At 36.0% G+C, this 19771-nt stretch overlaps 1 protein-coding gene across 1 annotated transcript; it reads left to right on the forward strand.

The window, feature by feature from the left end:
- Positions 1 to 6277: 6277 nt before the first annotated feature.
- Positions 6278 to 18939, forward strand: LOC145604896 (DNA repair protein recA homolog 1, chloroplastic-like). Its single transcript, XM_081660884.1, has 13 exons — positions 6278 to 6528; positions 9121 to 9212; positions 9486 to 9561; positions 11901 to 11963; positions 12107 to 12236; positions 13623 to 13708; positions 13809 to 13934; positions 14471 to 14575; positions 14672 to 14728; positions 16339 to 16401; positions 16490 to 16566; positions 17017 to 17089; positions 18387 to 18939. The coding sequence occupies exons 1-13, from the start codon at positions 6331 to 6333 to the stop codon at positions 18492 to 18494; spliced, it is 1254 nt and encodes a 417-aa protein (XP_081517010.1). The 5' UTR covers positions 6278 to 6330; the 3' UTR covers positions 18495 to 18939.
- Positions 18940 to 19771: the final 832 nt, after the last annotated feature.

Consider the following 19771-nt stretch of genomic DNA (forward strand, 5'->3'; position numbering starts at 1 on the left):
TAACATGATATTAGAAAGAGCAAAGGCACCCTAAACATGATACTATAAAGCATAAAATAACATCCTAACATGATACTAGAAAGCATTAAAAGCATCCTAACATGATACTAGGAAGCATTAAACAATAATAAACATGCTTTCTACATTGAAAGAGAGTAATAAGATTACATACTTTGAAGCCTCGTACCTCTTTCTAATAACAAAATACACAAGTTAGTAAACTTCAATGAAAATAAATAAAGAATAATTAAAGAATTAAAATCAAATTAAATAAAGTTTTGACTAGTTTTGGACCAAACCCTCAGAAATTATCAACCTTGCACGTCTAGGGCGAAGGCAACTTCGAACTTGGCTAAGAGACTCTAAGTCTTGTGAATGCGGAATATTGTGTATTTTGTAAAAAGGTAGTTTAGAAAGAGAGAGAAAGAAAAGAATTAAGTAATTCTTGAGAGGGAATAGAGAGAATTGAGAAAGAGTTGATGATTGTGAATGAAAAATAATTGTGAATGATGTTGGTAGATGAAGATGATGGTGGATGATTTTTGAAAACAGGGATTCGGACGCTATTTATAATGAAAATAATCCGGAAAAACATAGAATTTGATAAGGAATAAAACTCCACGCTGTCGCCAGGAATTGACTCTGTCGCGCCGCGACAGGGTCTGTCGCGCCGCGACAGACTTGTCGTCTGGCGACAGCCTGTATTAGCGCGTTTTTCTTCACGCGGAACCCGATCTTTAATCAACTTGATCTACAGAATCCGTACAGAAGATAAAATATATTTTTAAGATAATAAAACCATATTTTATTCCAAATAAAAATCTTTTAAAAATAATTAATTATTAAATCTAACAATATTAGAATTAAAAGGAACTTTCTAGAAACTTCTAGAAAACTATAATTAATCCTAATAATTTTTGGAATAACAATTAATATTGGGCCCAGTTTAGTATTCTGGCCATAACTTCCTCAATATTCATCGGAATTGGGCTTATAATATATCGTTGGAAAGGTCTCTTCAAACCCCATCCATCTACACCATTATTGGACCCTTATCATGGACCAAAATAAACTGAAATGGACGTTTTCAAATAAACAAGGTCATTTTCAAAAACAGAGAGAGAAGAATTTAATTAAAACTAAACCGCAACACTTGACTTTGAAACCACTTTCACCTAATTCGATAATAACACAACGTGCAAGGAATTCATCACCGGGTTTGGTTTTGGGGAGACACAAATGGGTGTCTACACGGCCTCATTCTCTTCAATGAGCTTGTACTTCTCTTCCACAGCGCGCTCCTCGTATTTGGACCTGAGCTGCTCCTCCTGGTTGGCAAGTTTTCTCTGTAAGCTCTCGACTTGACGACGGAGACTGTCTGTGTCTCTGTCGATGTCCTATAGCTTGCCAAGCTCAGCCTTGGTCGTCTTTAGCTCACCCTTTAGCTCAGCCACCTTTTGCTGGGCCGCCTCCAAATCCTTCTTGACTTGCAAGTTGGCAGCCACCTGCGAAAACAGGATATCTCGAGTTAGCAACTAAGTTTTGTCAACATCATACTACGCTCGGTCAAGATTGGAAGCGGCCCTAAGGTTGGCAACTCTTACCTCCTTGGTCTTCTCGTTGAAGGGCTTTTTAAGCCCGTTCACTCGCAGCATAACCTGCATCCGGACAAGAAATAGAGGCCGTAAGTAAAACAAGCGGTCCAAATGAGATTCACAAGTTAAACTCTAAAGTGCTCACCTCGGCGAGAAGAGCAAGGATGGCATCTATGTTCATGCTACCAACCCGGAGCATTTCCTTGGCAATTTGCCGAAGGTTCGGAACTTGGGGGGCTTCTGCATAACAAAATAAGGTTGGGTGTAAATATATCACATCCGGCATGAAAAATGATAAAAAGTTTGGGTGTTCATATATGCACATCCGACCCAAGAGATAATTAATTTGGGTGTTAGTGGACACACATCCGGCATAAGTAAATTTGGACTTCAATGATTTTACAAGACCGTATGATAAGCTACACTTGGATAAAATAGCAAGATTTAGATTCAAGTACCTGAGATGACAACCAGGTCCTGGACCTGCTTGCCGCGGCGCTTGTTAGGAGAGCCTGCTCCAACAGCCGGCGAATCCTTGGAGGCCTTGGATTCGGACGCTTGCTTTAGAGCAGAGAGAGCAGCCGGCGATTTGCCGCCAGTGGAGGGATGAGACTCTGAGTTGCTGGCGACAGGCTTGTGAGCAACAGTCTTCCGGGACTGCTTGGTAGGAATCGGCCTCGTCTCATTCGCAGTCCGCTTGGGGGTTTATTAAGCCCTGCTGTACAAAAACGCATTGGTTAGTAAATATTGCGGTTATCTTAACAAAGAAAGCCGGATGTATGAGACTTACATGCTCGAGCTGCTCTTTCTTGAAAATCTGGCTCTTTTGTTGATCATTTGGTGGTAGGCAGAGGCGGCACCGCTTGGTTTTTTGCTGGGAGTAAGCTGAGACATTGCTTCTTCTGCAAAAAGGTCAAATGGGTGGTTAGAAAGCAATAATAAAAATCTTTATAAATGAAAACATACAAGATAAACCCTCATCCGGACACCCACCTCTTCCTTTTTCTAAACTGAGGCCACAGGCGACTAGATAGGTTGGATCCATGAGCCACTCATATTGAGGGATGTAACTGGTGAACTTGATTTCCTTCTCAGAACCCCCCCTTTACCGCATGAACCTCAACCTTAAACAAGCCAAGGTCTAGGATCTTGTCCCAACTCTCTTCGGGAACAGGCGGGAGAAAGGCCTTTTGGCCTAAGAGATAGGGGTTTTGATTCCAGAAATTGAACTTAGCGTTCCGACTGGTATCAGGAGAAGAGATTATGTACAATCTATTTCTCCAATCCTTCCACTTGGATTCCTTCCCAAGGGTCATCATGTATCCCTCATTGCTTGTAAGGGTATACCAGCCTGGACCAGCTGTCTTTGGAGCTTTGCTCAAATAGTTCATGGAGGCAAACGCCTCAAAGGTTGGCTCAACATTTTGCATTCTGCAGGCGGCCACATTCCCCAGAATGTTTGCCCGGGGAGTTTGGGATGAGTTGCCACACCCCTAAGCGGTACCCATCTAGGATCGCCTCAACGGCCGGATTCAAGAGAAACCGCAGGCCCGCCTGTATCACTGCAGCATAGCAACCGAAGGCAGAGTTTTTGTAGCTTTGATTAAGGGGCCAGACAACAGCATCCGTTAAAGTTGGAACTTTGACCTCATATCCGGCCCCCATCACGTATGTGTCCCTAAACTCATCCAGACCCTTTTGCATAATTTTCTGGGTGGAAAAGGAGGTGTGTGAAGTAAGGGGTGTATTCGTCTTGGAGGGAGGAGGACGCCTCACCTTGACCCCTTTCAGGGAAAGCGGACTCCTCATCAGATTCATCAGACAACTCTTGTTCAGTTTCAGAGCCGCCTGAGATAGAGTTAGAGTGGGAGGACCTTTGGTCAGATTCATACTCCCCCTCCGCCTGACCAGCCGGCATGCCCAAGATAGAGTCATCCGGAGTGCTTGGGGTACCAGGTTTGTCATAATACACTTCGCTCCTAGGCACCCTGCCTCACCCTCTTCAGATCTAGCCGTTCTTTTGGTTCTAGCCATGGTGTCCTGCACAGACACGGAGACGGACGGATTGGGGGACGGATGAAGAATGGGGCAAACGGCACCCCTAGTCCTAGATTCAGCCGTTCCAGGTGACTGGCTGACAGCTATCCTAGGCCGTGCCGTATGTGTTTGTGAAACCATTTTATGAAAGCAAGGGAATAACAAACACCAGGTGGAAATTTAAAACTTTAAGCAGAAGAGAGTCAGGTGGTTACCTTATGAAAGGTACGGTTGACTTGAGACGAGCCGGTTGATGCAGGCGGACTGTAGCAAATGGCAAAAAGCGCTATTTTCTGTGTAAATTCTCTCAAAGGTTCTCTCGAAATTTTTCGCAAATGCGTGAAAATGAGAGTCAACTTTGTTCTTATAGAGGGGTAATTCCAGGGCACCTCGGTAAACCTCCAGAGGGTGAACAGTAAAAAATTGTTTCACCATATGAGAATGTGACAAGTGTCACAGACGCCACGTGGCACGCCACGTCACATATGTGACAGGGGCAAATGTTTTGGGTAAAATTACCCCGCCACGTGGAACTATGAGAATTGGACACATGTCCAACCATCACTGGTCCGTATCCGGCCGGTAGTATGATGACACGTGGCGCCCCCACTGTCAGAAGAAGAAATTGCGGCCTTCAGGCCCAATTTCCCATAAAATCGTCATAAAGGCAGCCCACCAAATCTAGGTCACCTGGCCTAGATAAGGGCACAATTCCCCATGACCCTATAAATAGGGAGAGATTCCCCCTTTATGGGGACACATTCAATCATTTATTACCTCACACCTACTTTTCTCTTACATTAGAGAAAACACCTGATCTTGGGATCTGTAAAGATCTCATATTTATCTTTTTCCGCACTTCTTACTCACTCCAACACGTTCTAACTTGATCGTCGGAGGCGGAACTCCAACCAGCCGGAGTTTCTGTTGTTTTGTAGGTACAGATCGCGCCGGACCACTCTTCGAGTTGTAACTCTCCCGAGGGACTAAAAACACCCAAAACAATTTTAGTCTGGTAAATATATTTTTAATTCAGTAAAATTAATTTAAGTTCAATAAAAAAATTTGAAGTTAATAATAACATAAACATCTATTTACAAACAAAACTGCAAAGAATTCGAACGTCGCCCGGCCACAAAACTAGTACTGTATATCTATAGAGGCTATATATTAAAGTAGTCTTTTTTGGAGGGAATTTTGCCTCCTAAATTCTACTTTGTCTATTTTTCTTAAATTTTATTATATTATTAATTTTGCAAACTTTATTATTTAATATTTTATTGTTTTGATTAACTTTGAGTTACATTTTTCTAAAAACATTTAAATTTCAATTGCCATATTTTTAAAATGAGCATGGCTTTGGAAGCATCTTGTAAAGAGGGAATCCCCATTAATCTTAGCGAAAAACAAAAAATGTTTATCTCAAAGTTGGTACCTCACATAGTATTGACAGCTGTGCAAAAAGTAAAATTTTTGCAAAAAGCAAGTAGAAAGTAAGAACTGTGGTCCCAACTCTGAATTCAACGTCAGTTACCCTCCGTTTGTTGTTAAAAGTCGACACTCAACCATGGTTAGAATTTATTTTTCAATTTCCCCTCTTTCTATTTAGAGTTCATAGTTTTTGTCGACCAGTGTTTTCTTGGTGTTTCATCTATTCCGACGATTGAACGTGTAGTGGCTTGGTCATGTTGGGCGATTGGGTGATAGGTACGTCGTTCGATCTCGTAACTCTTGTACAATTATACACACCACCAGGTAAGAAACAATGTACACCCATGAGGCCATGAAGCAGTGTGAATATAATCAATCAATCTAACTACAATTCTCCACACCAAGCTATGTTAATCACTGCACCTACACAGCCAAATTCGATTTGAATGAAAAATTATTCAACAACAGCTTCGTACTCATCACCTTTAATTGACCTACAAATTAGGTAAAACCAGCATTGAAGTAATAATCCGGCAACAATATTGTAAATCCAGATTTTCAAATTCAACACTTGTAATTCCAAATCGACAAATATAGATTTAACGACTACTAAAATCAATGATTTTATACCTGTTCGGTAGCGTGTTCTTCGACATTTTTCAGTCGAATAATTTCAACCGTCCATAAAGGCCGATAACTGACACCATCTTAGAGAATAATTCCAACCTTCACACAACCGTCGCAACCAACTATGTAACTCTAGGCAAACTTAAACGCCGATGGGAGCGACAATCTAATGGTAATATGATACACAAGGAATTCAATTTTATTAACCAAGGGTTAACATGTACTCTCCTAACCAAGAGTTAACTCCAAGAGAATCACAAGCTTTATCTTTCCATTTCCAAGTGTACCCCCTCATTTAACTAACAAATTTTCACCGCTGCCCTTGGATAAACGAAACAAGTTTATCTCTGATATAAACTTGAATTTTCCCTCTTGTAAATCTCTTAAAGAGTACGTGGTAAAAAAACAATTACTTTTTGGATGGTTAAAAAAAAAATACGGAAGTAAAAATAAAATCTTATAATTAATGACAAAATTAGCCTTGATTAGAGGTAAAAACTAAAAAAAAAAAAAAAAAAAAAAAAAAAAAAAAATATAATTTTTATTCCTCAAAATCTCACCTTATGCCTCTGTGTAAGCTTGCTTGAAAATTTCCCATTGCTTGCTTCAACTTCCCTCCTCGGCTTACTTCCATCCTTCAATGGATTTGTTGAAGCTTCGACCAAATTTGCAATGTTTTCCTACAATATTAAACCCATCAACTCCTCATAAAACTCAATTCTATACCCAACGTTTTTCTGTACAATCGGCTGTCAAAAATTTCAGGGTTTTTTCTGAACTCAATGGCAAACTAAATGGTGCTCTTTCTGGTGATAATGACCCTCGTTTCATCGACCGTGTATGCGTCTTTTCCCTTCTACTTTTCTGCATTTCATTTGTTTGAATGTTGAATTCCTTGAGAAATTGTGGGAATTTTAATGGAAATTAAAAAAATTTCCATTCTTCATTGAGGGGCTATGTTTTATGCATAGAGTTATCTGTAAAGTTGTAATTTGTTGAATTAAATTGTGGGTTTTATGTCTTCGAGCTTAATAATATGAGTAACTTAATTTACTTGGATTTAAGCTAAAGACCACTTTTGGCTTATGGTGTGTGCTGTGAAATTAAAATGTGTTTTTGTTGTGCAAGTGATATAATTTGTGCCAGAATGAATATGACTATTTGTTATTGTTCTTAATGCATTGAATGTCGTGTGATGTTGGCAATCTTGACATATAGTTCCTAGCAATTATAATTTGTGCTAGAATGAATATCATTTTCCACTTTGATTTTGGTTTAAGGAAATGGAAAGAAAGAGAGGGGAACAAGTCAACAAGTTCCCTTTTTTGCATAAGAGGTCGGGGGAAAGAAGAGGAGGGAGAGGAAGGGAACCATTTCCCTTCCCTCTTCTATAACAAAAGTGAACTTCATCTTCCCCCTCCCCTTGCTTTCCTCCCCTCCTATCTTGCTATACAAACAAAGTGTTCATGTTGGTGGATATCGAGTTGAGGAAGTGTTTGGTATGGCCATTAAGCAACATTCTTTCCGGGATTGGACCTTAATGAATAGCTTTTTTTATTTTTTTATTTTTTATTTTTTTAATTTATTTATGTATTTTTTTAATTCATTCTGGTGATATATTTTCTAGCATTAGTGCATTACACTATGTTTGGATGACAATAGTAAGGGAAAGGGAGGGGAAGGAAAAGGAGGGAAGGGAAAGGGAAAGAGTTACCTTCCATTATCCTTCCAAATCTCTCCAACATTGGAGGGATTTGGTTTATTTAATTGGGAAGGAGAAAGGATCCCTTCCCTTTCCTTGCCTCATGTCTGATTCAAACAAGCTAAGAGACACGCGATGCATGCGTGTGCAATCTAAAAAAAAAAATATATCTATGAAGCTCGGTTTTTTTTTTTTTTTTTTTTCCAGAATGTTATCCACCTTATTTTAATAAAATAAAATAATTGGGTTTAATAATTGCTATATAACTACTATAAAACCATTAAAAAATATGTGTCTATGAGTTCATGAGATTAAATAATAGAGTATGAATTATCTCAAAAAAAAAAAAAAAAAAAAAGGATGGTACGGAGTAGTTTTTTTTGTAAAAAGTGGTAGTGTTTTTTAAATAAGAAAAGAAAAAGAAAATGAGAAGGGTATTTTGGGAAAGTGAAATTTATCGCCCAAAACCCCTTCCCACTTTATATATTTCTATAGATAAGGGAAATTATCTCTCACTTTCCCTTCCCTCCCTTACACTCCAAATATTGCTATCCAAACATAGTGTTAGCTTTTTGGTTGCTTAGTCTGAAGGTGGTCTATGATTGTATATTTGATGCCCCTCTTGTCTAGTGCGCGGTGTCAAGTTGATTATTGACTCAACAATTGTTCCAACCTTTCTGCCTTTTAGTAGGTCCATTGGTTGAATTATTATTGAATTGCATTAGATTACCATGGCCATTCGATTGCGGTGTGTACTTTTGTTAGAAAGCATAACTCCTTTCATCCCATTACTTCAGTTTTATTAGCTCAGACTTTTCATTTCAGTTAATTTTGTGTATAAGACACTTAACATAAGATAATGTAATTAGCAAGGAGATCTCTCTATGCACCTTCATGGTTTGACTTTTTATCAGTCATCTATTGTGTAGCCTTACTTTACAGTTGTTTAGTTTTAATTTGGTCTATGATTGCGTCTTATGTGTCTCTCTTGTCTCGTACACGGTGCCTAGTGAATCATCAAGCTTTTGTCAAAAGTTGTTATGGAAAATCCATGTATAAGTTTGTCCATTGGTTGAGTTTCCATTTAATTGCTGTTGTTTATCATGCTCATTCCTTGGTGTGTACTCTTGTTGAAGAACGCAACTCCTTACATCCCATTACTCAATTTTAAACTCTTACTAACATTTGGATGCTTCAAATTTTGCGTAAAACAGGAAAATTTATACTCTACTTAAACATTTATATCAAAGTATCCCCGCCATATTGTCCAGATTGGAAATTTTCTCTTAAAACTATCTTTTATCTTTTAGTTAAGAAATTCCCTTACTCTTGTATTCATTCTCCAGTTTGATGCTAGTGTCAATATCCAATCATATTACATTATTAGGTATTTTGTATCTATATCAAAAAGCTGTAAACCTCTTGTATATCCCTGAATTGCCCTTGTTTTGATTCCATTAACTACTTGTCAAATTAATTTACTCCATGAATTTTGCTTAGGTAGAGTTGGAAATATTATAGCAGTAATGCTCTCCGCTTATCTATTGGTTGAGGTCTACTAAACATGGTAGATAGGATGTGATGAATCTCTTGTGTAGATCTTGTTTATTATATTATATCATATGCATTTTCATATAACAAAATTATCAGTCATTTTACATAAGTATTACAGAATTATTATTGCTTTTTATACAATCTATAGTTACATAGCGTTGTGTTCTCTTTCAGCAAAAGGCATTAGAAGTGGCAATGAACGACATAAACAGTTCTTTTGGAAAAGGAAGTGTTACAAGATTGGGCAGTGCAGGTGGAGCTTTGGTGTATGTACACATATTTCTCTGTTTTATTTCCTACTTTCTATTACATTGTAAAATCATATTGGTGGCTCCATGGTTGTGTCTTGTCCTTTATTTAAGTGGATTGATGAGAGTAGGGAGTACAATCCATGGGATGTGAATATGGACACCTAAGAAGTCCGACTCAATACTTTCTTTAAGTGAAATTTAATTATGTTTTGTAATGTCCTTCATTATCCCCGATCTAGGTAGGAGATTGATTAATGTCGTTTCTTGTATTTTTTTTATTCTGTGCAGTGAAACCTTTCCAAGTGGGTGCTTGACATTGGACTTTGCTCTTGGTGGAGGCCTTCCAAAAGGGAGAATTGTAGAGGTGTTATATTCTTGCTTACTTATTTGAGCTCCTTAGAATTAATTTTTCAAGAGGAGCATCAGTGTATGAATTTTGTGTTTTCCAAAATTCATGCTATGATAGCTTTGTCCTATTTTTCCTTTCCTTTTTCCTATGTGAATTGGTTGTTAGTCAGTGTCCTTTTGTTTTAAGGCTGTGCCCATTTAAGCTTTTGTACTCTTCCTTAGGTGGAATGCTTAATAGATATACTAGTTTATTGGTACAGTATGGTTTTACTTTTGTTCATTTAGTGGTTATCTTTTGTGGCCTTTTGATTATGTTATGTTATTTATTTTATTTTTTTCTTGCTAGCTTACTGCTTCATGTCTTTTGAATCTCCTTGAGGTAGTGTTGAAATTATACATCAGAATGCAGATTCTTAAGATAAGGCTACTAATAATTATAAAGTATTGATCTTTTAACTTGTGCTTCATCGACAATATTATAAACTTTTCCATTGTTGAGCAACTCATAGAGCAATTTCATGCTAAGCTACACAACATCTATCCTTGCATACATAAATTGACATGACATGGACATATGATGGATATTTATGTCGGATTCTTCATTTTTATCATGGAATAGTTTTCCTGTAAAACATTTATTAGAGACAGGGGAAGGGATGTGGAACCTGCTCTTGAATGACAGTAATGGAAGGTGGAGGGAAGAAAGTAGTTATATAGGTAAGAGAAGGTAGCAAGGCTATCATTCACTGTGACGTTGTTAATGATGTGACTAATGTGAGGGGGAAATTGGTTGGCAACTAACTGTAATGGGTTAAAAACGTGTAGATTTGGTGGACAATGACTCCAATGAGAGACCCGGGGAAGGGATTGGAGAGAGCTACAACTTTTAGATCTAGAACTTGTGTTTCAGGTATAAGAAAATAAAAAATAAAAAGAATTACGTGGGGTGGGGAGTACGTAGTGGGATAATATCATTAGAGTTAGAATATTAAAACTTGGTCACGTTTGTCCTTACAATTAATTGCTTGTTACCTTTGGAGACTGTCGTTGCAATGTTTGAGGAAGATTTATCTGTCGATTATACAACAGTGGTATACACTTTATGGGGAGGGAAAAGAAGATACTTTGGCGAATAATACAAGAGTGTATTCAGTATCTTAAGAATGTAATGCCCAATTGCCCATATTATTCTAGAGTTGCAGTCCAACATGAATTATTATCAGACAAAGTAGTGCTGTTTGCGTCATGATGAACCAAGGCTTTGGCTTTCAATGATTACTCACTTGGAGAACTATAGAGTAATAGGGCTAATTTGAAAAATGTCCTTGTTTTCTTTGTGAGTACATCTTAGTACCTCTTAAATAAAGAATTTCTATATATTGTTAAAAAAAGACTTGGCCATATCCTATCCAATTTACTCATGTATATGCAGACCTGTCAAGAAAACTGTAATATTTCACAATAAAAAATAAAAATGCGAAATACTCCTAGCAATAAACATGTCCAGCTTTTCTTTTTGAGATGTCCAATAAAACTAACTTACTAAAATTAGTTTAAAATGACTAGTTCTATTTCATTAACTTTTGACAATGGCTTTACTTTTCTTTGAAAAATATTTTATTTCATTCATAACCTTAAAAATTTAATATAAAGTTTGATACTTTGGACATGATACATGAAAAGAGACAAGTCCCTTTGAACCTCTTTATAAACTCTTAAAAGTCCCCCTTTTCTTTAGTGGGATGGAGGGTGTAATATTTAATAAATGACTTTTCTTTAAGTTTGAGTCGAAATCTATTTTGTTACTAGATCTTGACGTATCAGACACTCAGGCACGTGCCTGTATCTAATACCTGTACCCAAGTTCAGGTAATTTGGTAACTAATTGGCAAAATTCTTTGTAGTTTTTTCTTCTAACATCGATGTTTGTTATGATGCAACTAATTGGATAAGAAAAGTTGATTGGGTCTTTTTACGTAGAAGGGTGATTTCCATGTAAAAATTTCAGTATCTTCAAACATAGGAAAAATCTTTTGATTTTGATTAAGTTCCTTATTCCTTTAAGATGTGTTTGCAGTCTGCCTCCCTGATTACAGACTGAAACCTTGTAATTGGGAAACTTCTTTGTAACTTATGCGAATCTCAGAAAGAACCTGCTTCTTTATTTCTTTTTCTGCTTTTTTACCATTATCTCTTTTTTTTTCATAGGAAAAATTTAGATTACCAAGAGTACTAAAAATATGTAGTTTTTATAGAGATCATGATTGCGGCAGGAAATGAAAATTGAAGAAACAGAGATAAATTTTGTTTTCATTTTTAAGTGAATACCTTTTAATATTTGTGGTTTGTTCCCAGGTATATGGACCTGAAAGTAGTGGGAAGACGACACTTGCTTTACATGCAATTGCAGAAATTCAGGTGGCTTATGAGTTTCTCATAATTTTCAATTCAAAATTTTAATTAATGGGTTAGAGCACATGTTACAAGCTATTCAGGATGTTGATTTTTTTTTTTAATTTTAATTTTTTTTTTTTTATTTTTTTTATTTTTGTATTATTCAGAAGCTGGGAGGAAATGCAATGCTTGTTGATGCAGAGCATGCATTTGATGCAGCATATTCTAAATCTTTGGGAGTTGATGTTGAAAATCTAATTGTTTGCCAGCCTGATAACGGGGAGATGGCATTAGAGAGTAAGATACTACATCCCAAAATACCATTTGTCACCTCTTACTCATTATTGTGTACCTTAGAGAAGCATTGTGTATGAATTTTGGTTGACAGGTCAAGTCCAGAAGCGCATTCAGCTTCTGCCTAAATCATTCATTAATATCTCTTTCTTAGTAAATTAGGAAGCAATTGCCTTAACTAGACACGACCAAGATTCTGGTAACCCTGATTTGCTACCTCCTCCAGTTCTTTAATTCCGCGTTTTATCTTTCCTAATGCTTATAGTAAAAGTGTAAAACACAAAAGATTGAACCTTGAAATCTTAATAATGGAGTTATAAATTCTAGGATTATAAATTTTAGTAGGTTTGACAAATTAACATGTCAGTGAATTTTCTTGTTATGAATATTAGTGTAGATTTTTAATGCTTCCATCTTCTCATCATACCTGTTATTTATTTTTGGAATGGTTGGTGCTTCTTTGGGATCTTATACTAAGGTTTATATTGTTGGCCTGCTCTACAATATATTAACTCAATATGTACTTATATGCATGTTCCTCAATTGGACATTCTCTCTTTAAAATGCAATTATATGATCTAAACAAATTAAGATGCCAACCCAACTCCATAAATTGTGATTAATGAAATTCTAAGTAGATGTAATAATTTACTTTTGTCATTTTTTGAGGTATCAATCCTAGTTTCTTGTGTATGCTATAGATGATGACTAAGTGGTTCAGTGAATGGCAATTAATTATGCACAATTGCATATCAAGTTTGTCAATTTAGATTAAAGAAGATAATTGAGCTACAAATGAGTGTGGCAGTAAGAAGCGTATGAGATATTAGCCCTTGGTGGTGCTGGTGCAAGGTTGGGGAGAAAATTTAGGACCTTTTGATGCTAGGCCACTCTATGTGTGGCCCAAAGACAAAAGGTGGTTACTTATTGGGCTGCATATTATTCGAAGATCACTTTGTGAGAAAGTACTTGCAACCCTTCCTTTTTGATCTTGTAACTCTATGGCCCGAAGATGTTGAATCCTTAAAGTTTTAATGATAACATATAAGGTAAAATAAAACAAGTTTGATTTATGCTAGTATAACTTTGTGATTACAGTAGTTGTATTTTCCTTTGAAATTATTTTCCATGGAGTCATTTCGCAAAAAATGTTTACCTTCCAACAAATGGAGCCTTAGGTTCTCTCAGATATTCAGGTTCGTGTTCTCTTCTAGGAAAAAATTTTGCTGTTAACTTTATGTTTTGTATGAATTTATCTAACTGTACAATGCTCTGTTTTCCATTGCTTTGAAAATTTAAGTCTTTGATGGTCCCTTAAGTGCTGAATGGAAGTAATTCTGTTTTGATTTTATATCTTTTGTAACATAATTGATCTTCTCTTTGCTGCAGTTGCAGATCGCATGTGCAGATCTGGTGCAATAGACCTGATTTGTATAGATTCTGTTTCAGCCCTTACTCCTCGAGCTGAAATAGAGGTATATTTTATTTCTTGCTCACCATCTTCATGTGGTTTTAAGTTTTTTACTGTAGAGTGCCAAATTTTCTGTATGACTTTTCATCTTTCTTGTTGTTTAGGGAGAGATTGGAATGCAGCAAATGGGTTTGCAGGCACGCCTTATGAGCCAAGCTTTACGTAAAATGTCTGGAAATGCATCAAAAGCAGGCTGTACTCTCATTTTTTTAAATCAGATACGACACAAGGTATTCGATAAGATTGGTTTTTGCCACTTTATATGGACATCTTATAGACCCTATACAATCTGTCAATTGGTGTTAAATTATGGAAAGAGACTGTCGATCTTGATAATTTGAGTTGTGTTGTTGTTGTGTGTGTGAATTTACAAAGTTACAATATATATGCAACGGAGTCAATAACCAATGGGTTACCAATAGCAAGGGAATGGAATAATTCAATTGATTGTATGATGAAATTGCAGCTTGGTTGTACCACTGCACTGTCCTCCACCAATATATCACTATGATGTAGTTCTGTTTTTAAAATAGTGTCTGATGGGAATAATCTCATTGTAATCACTGGATAAGGTTGCACCATTTGTCCCATGAGGCTATGAATCTATGATTAGGCCTGTCAAGGTTGGGTCATTTTGACCCCCTTATAGAACTTCTAAGCTGTAAAGGTGGGTGCACCTTACATGTGATTTATTATTATTATTATTATCTGTGTATACTGTTGTAGCCAAATATCAATTATGTTTTTTTGTTTTGAAAATTTTAAGATTGGCGTGTATTATGGAAATCCTGAAGTGACTAGTGGTGGAATTGCCTTGAAGTTCTTTGCATCACTTCGCCTTGAGATACGTTCTATTGGCAAAGTTAAATCTGTAAGAATTTTTCCTCTATATCTATTCACACATTCTACTAAATTATGTCTAATATGGAAAATACAAAGAGCCCTTCTTATAAAATTCCTCTTACAGGTCAAAGGAGATGAAGATATTGGGGTACGGGTCCGTGTTAGGGTGCAAAAGAGCAAGGTAAATTTCTCAAGTCCTTTAAATTTTCAGCCGTCTTTACATCTGATCATATAAACCAAAATTACTCTAAAGAGGGAATTCAAGCAGCAGAGAGGTTGCAGAGTAATCAACCAAAACATTTATGACTAGTTTTTTTTAAAGGAAATAGGTCTTCTATGACTTCAACTGAAAATCTGAAATTACAAAACACCTTGTGTACATCAAGCTGAAGGACGTCCACTGAGGAGCATTCCTTAGGCCACTCTAAAGAATTTTGGCAGTTAGGTTTGCCATTTAATATTCTTGATAAGAGGGGCCAGCAAGGGTGTGTGGAAGAGGCTGTGTTAAAACTTCTTTTCTTCATTTGTCTTGTTATTTGTTGTATTTTTTCTTTCTCCCCTCTCTAAGAGCAGCCTTTGTTAAGTGTGTAAAAGTTGCTGTTTCATGACGCTCTTGCCTTATACTAATTCCACGTTTTGGTTCCTGGGATCCCTTACCTCCCGAAGCACCTCATGTTTTCAAACCTAGAGCTAAAGCATTGGAACTTGGTTCTTGGCACTTGGTAGCTGTACTTCTTGATGGTATAAATCATGCGGCATACATTTTCCATGTATAGCGCGAACATATAATTTCGAAATAAGCCTCAGTAAGAACCTCCTAGCATCATGTGTTAAACCTGAACTGGCCTTAATATCTTTACTTCTAGTCCAGCAACTCCTGTAAAAAATTTGTCAGCAGAAGTAAAATCATCATATGGGTAAATAAAGGTAGAAATATGTAGTTGTTTCCAATAAAAATCAAACTTATCTTCTCAGAATTCTTGTCGTGCAAAACTGCTATATGTTGACACCTTGATATACAAACTCATTAGTATCATAGTGTAAGCAGTTATCCGTTCATTTTATTACTATTACCAGTCTTAAACCCATGCAATGCACTGGACAAAAAGAATAAAGAATAAATATACTTTTGTTGCATCGTCTTTTGTCTTCAAAATAACCTTAGTTTTATAGGTTGTATAATTTATGATTATTTGATCTTATTTGAAGCTGGAGCTCTTTCCAATGGTATGAAGATTATGAAATTTGGAATTATGTAGAAACACATTTACATATTATGATCATCTTTAATTTGTACTTTTATTTTTTTGTTATTTATTTTCTAATTTTTTTAAAAGTAATTGTGACATGGCAATCAATGTGACGCTTCCAATGTCCGGAAAAGGCCTCCTGCATAAGGATGTATATCTGATTTATTTGTTTCTAATTTTATAAAATTAAAATTCTCGAGTTAACTACATAGTATCTCTTGGTTTTTCCGTTCTCTATTCTTTATTCCAGCAAAATTATAGTAGAAAAGGAAAGGTAAGCTGCTTTATGAAGCTCTATAATATTGAAGATCCTTTTCAAGCAACTTCATCTCAGCTACTAATTTTACTTCATTTGCAAGTAATGTAATGCAAAAGGAAGAACTCTGCTCTGTATGTTCAAGTTGGGTAGTTGGGTATATCTATTACCTGGATGTCAATGAATTTAATTCTTCCAGATACATGTTTTAAAGTAGCTAAGATATATTTTCTGCAGGAAGATTTTGAACAAGTGATCTTCTGAACATTTGTGCATTTGTTACAGGTGTCAAGGCCATACAAACAAGCTGAGTTTGAGATTATATTTGGTGAGGGCGTGAGTAAGTTGGTTAGTATCACAATAATATTTCTCCCACTATTTTTATCATGCAAAGATATGTGCAAATTATTGTATTTTGACGATCTTGATTATGTAGGGTTGCATTTTGGATTGTGCCGAAATATTAGATGTTGTGGCAAAGAAGGGCTCATGGTATAGCTACAGGGATCAAAGGTGCAGCCACATTGCAATCTGAAGTTTATCTATTGCTCTTTAATTTAGCTCAACCTTTTGAGTAGTACAGTGATTAATTTTGACTGAACTCAAATCAAGCCAATTTATAGCCAAGTTAAAGTTACCTTCATTTACTATTGAGCTCATGACTGTAGATGTGCTGCAAGTGATTTCTGGTGATTAGCTAATTGAGGATAAAATTTTAAAAATTAATTGGTCCATCATTGTAGACTTTAGATTGATCAAATTTTGAAGAAGGCACAATGACTGTTTTACAAACATTTCTTACATTTCAATTATGTTAAACGTTACAAACCGTAAGCAGTTCAGTAGGCATGCTACATTTTACTGATAGAATTAACTTCTTGGAGGTTGTAGAAATGTAAATTGTCTTTATTATGGACAGTTTATGATTTGCTGACTACTTCATTACTGTTATTTTTGTAAAAGATTGGGACAAGGAAGAGACAGAGCTTTACAATTCTTGAGGGAGAACCCTCAGTTGTCTGATGAGATTGAGCAGGTTTGTTTCCTTGTACCATATTCACTACATATTGTCTGTGCTTCTTTTTTGCTTGTTCTCTGAAGTTGAGGAGGATATAAAACTTCTTGCTTGCCACTTTGTTAGATGAGGTCTTCACTAATTTTATTTTACTTTTTTTTTTTTTTCTATTTATTTATTATTATTTTTTTAATGTACGAAGCCAGGTTGCCTTCATTGTTAAATTGCAAATAAGCTAATAATATAATTTGTCATTCTCTAAAGTTCTGTCTATACCTGTATATAGTAGGTCAGCCACCTGGAGTCCTTATGACAGTGGATGTTAAGAATCCACGTCTGAAGAAAATTCAGATTAAGTTTTAGTTTGTCTTTTGGTTACTTGATGTTTTCATCCCTTAAGGGTATTTTGATATCACTGCTGGGATTTACATGCTTTCTTCAGCTCGATTACCTTTTGAGTATTATTTTCCCCTTTGGCAGATGATTAGATGAATATTTTCAAAATTTCCATCTACCATAGAGTAGTTCTTATAAATTTCTGCAACAATTTATGAAATCCTTACTTTGGATTAGGATTTTTTTTTTGTTGGTGTATTTCAATCTTTTTTTTTTTTTTTTCGTCAGTTTTTAAGAATTGACATGGGCTCTTAATATTTGATGTTTCACAATCCTGTTTCATTTCTGCAAAAACAGTAAATTATTGTCCTGTTGTTATTCTAGTTACCAGAATGTGTTGAGCGGTTGAGCCTTATGGCGCAGTGAGGTGCTAAGGATCCTTCTGTGTCTTTTTGGCCCTCAGTGCACTTCATTAAATAAGTATATAAAATTTTGGTGGAATAAAAAAGCTGTGCGTCTCTGCTATGCTTTGTTGAGATTGCCTTGCCTTTTCCCAAAAAAAATTGCTTCAACTCTATTACCTTGATGCCTCAGCACCTAGACGTGTCTTTTTATACACTATTTTTCTTCACTGCACTATAGTTGTAGATTATGTAGAATCACATCTGAGTATGTTAGGCATCTGAAGAGCCTTGTAACATTTGAACTCGTCAAATGTTTAAAAACCATTAGTTGCACCTACGTGATTGTTCTTGAAATCCCAGCTATTTGTGCTCTGTTTATAATATTGTTCATGAAGTTTCTGCCAACCATTTAGTCTTGTTTTCATTTTCACTTTTGCTAATCTGAAGCCTAAGATGCACCGTTGATCATTCTATTCTCTCTAAACAACACCCACAAAGTACATATAAGGATAATATCATATCTGCTTGGCGGTTTTTTTTTTTTGGACGATTGTGCATTATAATTTTGTAATTTGCAGGTTGTTCGGCCTTTGATGGCTGAGGGGATTGTTCAGGCAAGCCCTTTTAATGCAAGAAATGCAACCTTGCCACAGCAGGAGGAAGAATTTTTTGAAGAGTTGCAATGACACGAGATGAAGAACCATTTGGCATTCATTGACATCATACCCAAAGAAATTTTGAAACACAACAATTCTTCCTTAACTGCAGAATCCAAGAAGGTTAGACAATTAAATCCCATTCCTACTACAACGGTTGTTTAAGATCAAAGAATGGTCTTGGTTTGATTTTCTAGCTGTTTCACTGCATCCAATAGCGACTCAGTTCCCAAACCAAGACTTTAGCTGTCTAGCATCGTTGATCAGATATGAACTATACACAAGGATCAAAGAATATATTTGATGGATATATTGTAATTATATGTAGGGCGTGGTTGTAGTATTAGTGTACATGTCGGTTTTGCTGTGTAACATTAAAACTTAATGTTTTGTCTGAAGATTGAGATGAATCATTGCAATGTTTTCTGTATTTGGCAATGCGGCATTGATTTGAAAAGAAATGCAATGCTAGATTATGTTTCTGGCATCTTGATTGATGATGCCATAATTTGCATCCTCTTGCATTGTTCTATAGATTGGGATATTATGTTTGTAAAACAAAAAAAAAATGGTTAGGACGAGATTTTTGTGAATAATGGGAGCATGAGGAAAAGAAAAAGAAAAAAAAAAAAAACATTGGTGGAAACTGTGCCAGGTGGGAGGAATAGGTGACGGTGGTATTTTGGGCCATTGGGGGAAAGTATTCAACACACAGTAAACAAAAACTTTTACGTACAACCGATGTGCAGTAAAATACTGAACAACGGATTTTCGCATGTGTGAACAGTGTTTTTTTTTTTTCCCTTTTTCCAAAATAACGACATCTCCTTCATAACTCCTTCAGCAAGCAACAATGGAGGAGAGAGAAAACTCCAATTTTCCAGATTCAAAACTCAATCAAAACATTCAGAGAAGGTGAAGCAGAGAATTTCGTTGATGATCTCGATCCGTTTAATGATGATAACATTCAAAACTCAAAAGTTCCAGAAATTCAAATACAAGGTAAAAATCTAAACAAATACTAACCTATTGTTTGTTTTTGCTTAAATTTTTGATTTAATTTTCAATAATTAATGCAGATATTGAAAATCAAGGTGTTTCAAATACATTAGACGATGAAGATCAAGTTATTCCGAACACATTAGATGAAGAAGGACAACCAGTAGATGAAGACGAAGGTAAAATTCTATAAAAGTTACATATATTATGGCAAAAGTTACATTGACTATATTTATGAACAAGTATAGGTGAGTTGAAAAGCAGAAACATGCTAGTCTTTGCCCTACTTGATTTACCTAGTCGTGTAG

This window comes from Chenopodium album, chromosome 22 (assembly GCF_948465745.1).
Source record: "Chenopodium album chromosome 22, dcCheAlbu1.1, whole genome shotgun sequence".
NCBI classification, from domain to species: Eukaryota; Viridiplantae; Streptophyta; class Magnoliopsida; order Caryophyllales; family Amaranthaceae; genus Chenopodium; species Chenopodium album.